We start from the raw sequence: 3,062 nt of genomic DNA on the forward strand, positions 1-3,062 counted from the left end.
AGGACAAGTTGATTTGTCAATGTTGGATGGAGATTAGCCAAGATTCAAGGACCGGAGCGCAACAAAAGGGCGTTGTTTTTTGGACAAGAGTCCACAAAACATTCCATGAAAGGAAGATGTTTGAGTCCTACCAAATTACAAGCAACCGTGGCATCGGTTCGATTCAAAAAAGATGGTTGTTCATCCAACAAGAGTGCAACAAGTATTGTGCCGCATTTGAGAGCGTTGAAGCACGGCCCGTGAGTGGTCTCGGCGTTGGGGACATGGTATGCTTTTCTCTTTCTAGCCCTTTCCTTGCTACGGCCATGATACTTCGGCCGTGTATATGTTTGCATGTTCACTTGTTGTTGATCATGTGGTGTAGGCATTTCAATCTTTGGAGGCATTCAAGGCCCGGCACAATGACAAGCCATTCACTCTTACGCATTGTTGGACGCTCATCAACAATCGCCCTAAGTTCAAGGATCAATACCGTGAACTTCAAAGAAAGAGAGGCAAGAAAATAGCCAAGTTCGCCGGAGGTGGGGATGGCGAGGCATTGAAGAGGCCGAGGGGCAAGACCAACTCCAAGGTGGACGACATACGTGACGCCTCAACCATGGCCTTGCATGAAACTTTGCATGGCATAATGTCACATAAGGATGTGAGGGACGAGAAGAAGCGGCAAAGCAAGGACGAGCAAATGAAGCAATACCTAGACCTCCAAAGACAGAAGCTTGAGATGGAGGAGGCGACCAAGAAGAGGAAGATAGATATGGAGGAGGCGGCCCGGCAAAGGCAGCTCGACATGGAAGAGGCCGCCCGGCAAAGGCAGCTCGACATCGAGGCCGACAACGTCAAGGCCAGGCAGAGGCAGCTCGACATCGAGGCCACCAATGCCGCCACCAAAGCGAAGGAGGTGGCCCTTGCGATCATGAGCGTGGACTTGTCGAAGATGAGCGAGAAGACGAGGGCCTGGTTCGAGGCCAAGCAGAAGGAGATGCTCGACGCCGAAGGCCTGAATTAGGTCGTCCGATCGGCGTGGCCGTTCTTTTTGGAGGCTGGCATGGGTGCCGCCCGCCCGCTGGGCCGCTGACAGTGTGCCGGCGAAAAAACATTCACTTTGAAGGCCGGCTGTGTTGGCGGCCACTGGCTGTGTTGCCGGCGAGGACAACTATTCATTTTGGAGGCTGGCTGTGTTGCCGGCGATGGTCGTGTAGGCCGCTGGCTTTGTTGCCGGCGTGATGAACTGGGGTCGTGAACTGGGACTCGGCATTTAAAACGTCCCTTTTTTTAAAATAGACGCGGACAGGATGGGGCAAAAGGATGCGTCCGCACGGTGGGCGCACGGCCACCGCATCCCACGACAGGACCGGATACGATCCAAAATCCCTATCAAAAAAATAAAAACAGAACAAAACGGACGTTCGTTTAGGGTCGTGCAGTGGAGATGGCCTCACAGACTTCACGGTCCTTGCATCGCACTTCACTGGAACATTCCTGGCGGTACTGAATCGTCATGGGACATCACCCGGCGCGTCGTGTGCAACGCTCAAGGCATAGACGACGACTTGAACACCCAGGCCAGTCGCAAGTCTTCTCGAAAAAAAGTTACGTACATGTCACAGTTCACTGGCGTGTCCACGCGGTTTATGTTTGTTCTCTGATGCTTCCGACGACGCACGGCCCAGAGGACAAAGAGGCCTCGAGGCTCGCCACAGCCTCGCACACGCACCCACCCGCGCGCCTCTGCTCCTCCCCTCCCCGTTGACCCACCAACGACCTCCTCCTCCGCCGCCCGCCCGCCCGCCATGTCCGACAGCACCCACCGCGAGAGATCCTGCTGCGGCAGCCTGTTCACCTTCCTCGTCGCCGCCGGCTTCGTCATCCTCATCTACTGGGCCATCTTCCAGCCGCACCACATCCGCGCGACGGTCAGCTCCGCCACGCTCGCCAACCTCACCGTGGCCCGCGACAACGCCACCGTCTCCTACCGCCTCACCGTCGGGCTCGAGCTCTACAACCCCAGCCTCCGCGTGCCCATCTACTACGACGCGCTCGACGCCGAGCTCCGCGCCGGCGGCGGCGGCGCCCCCCTCGGCGGCCCCGCTGCCCGCGTCGCCTCCTCCCCGGCGGAGTTCCTGCAGCGCAGGAAGAGCGCCGACACGGTCAGGCTGGAGTTCGACGGGAGCGGCGGCGTCGGCGTCCCCGGCGACGTCGCCGGGGAGCTAGCGAGGGGGGCGGGCGCGGGGGCCGTGAGCTTTGAGGTGGACGTGGATGCGCGGGTGCGCTACAGGTTCGCCAGCATCAAGATCCGCCAGAAGCCGAGGATTTGGTGCTGGCTCACGGTTCCGGTCAAGCCGGAGGGTGGCGTCGGCGTCGGCGGCGCTCTGGCCTCCGGCGAGCGTTGTAGCGTTAAGTACTGATGAAGCTTCTTGGGCAGTTCTCTGCCAGTCTGGCTGGAGCCATCTTGTTTGGAGATCCCACGGTGTGCCGGTTTGATGTCGATTTCATTTTTGCAAATATTCATATTGTTGGTGTGATGTGTATTTCTGTAGGATTGTTTGCCTGTCATTGAATATTGGTTGCATTCTTGGGGATTAATTCATTGATTGGCTGAACGGTTGATGTCATTTCATCCTAACTCTTGATAAATGTCAAATGTTGATCAGATTCTGTTCAGGAGACAAGACTTATATGGTCGAGAAACATTGTTACCCATTACTACATCCATTTCAAGTTCTGACAAGGTTGATTGTCACACCATGGCTCCTTGGCTTCTCGTCTCCTCTTGACAAGCTGCTGCAGCTGCCATACATACCTGAAGACGTTGGCAACTTTCTCCACGGTCTTTATATGTTTTCTTCTCTTGGCCTGGGTATGACGTTTTGGTCTGAAGACAAGTGGCATCACCCTGTGAAGAACAGGCACTGCTTTCACTTCAGTTAAAATGGCATAGGACCCTGAGCAAAGAAACATCAACAAATCAATATTCATTTAGTGGCAGCATCATGAGAACAGAAGAGATTTAGCTATGTGCATCTTAATTATGTAGAGGCCGGATGTAATACTTAAATGTTTTA

At 55.1% G+C, this 3,062-nt stretch overlaps 1 protein-coding gene across 1 annotated transcript; it reads left to right on the top strand.

Moving 5' to 3' along the window:
• Positions 1–1,653: 1,653 nt before the first annotated feature.
• LOC125515878 lies at positions 1,654–2,617 on the top strand. Its single transcript, XM_048681368.1, has one exon. The coding sequence runs from the start codon at positions 1,791–1,793 to the stop codon at positions 2,403–2,405; it is 615 nt and encodes a 204-aa protein (XP_048537325.1). The 5' UTR covers positions 1,654–1,790; the 3' UTR covers positions 2,406–2,617.
• Positions 2,618–3,062: the final 445 nt, after the last annotated feature.

Source organism: Triticum urartu, chromosome 6 (assembly GCF_003073215.2).
Source record: "Triticum urartu cultivar G1812 chromosome 6, Tu2.1, whole genome shotgun sequence".
NCBI classification, from domain to species: Eukaryota; Viridiplantae; Streptophyta; class Magnoliopsida; order Poales; family Poaceae; genus Triticum; species Triticum urartu.

Excerpts from the sequence above, each read along its gene's own strand:
- LOC125515878 (XM_048681368.1), top strand. The coding sequence starts at position 1,791 with ATGTCCGACAGCACCCACCGCGAGAGATCCTGCTGCGGCAGCCTGTTC.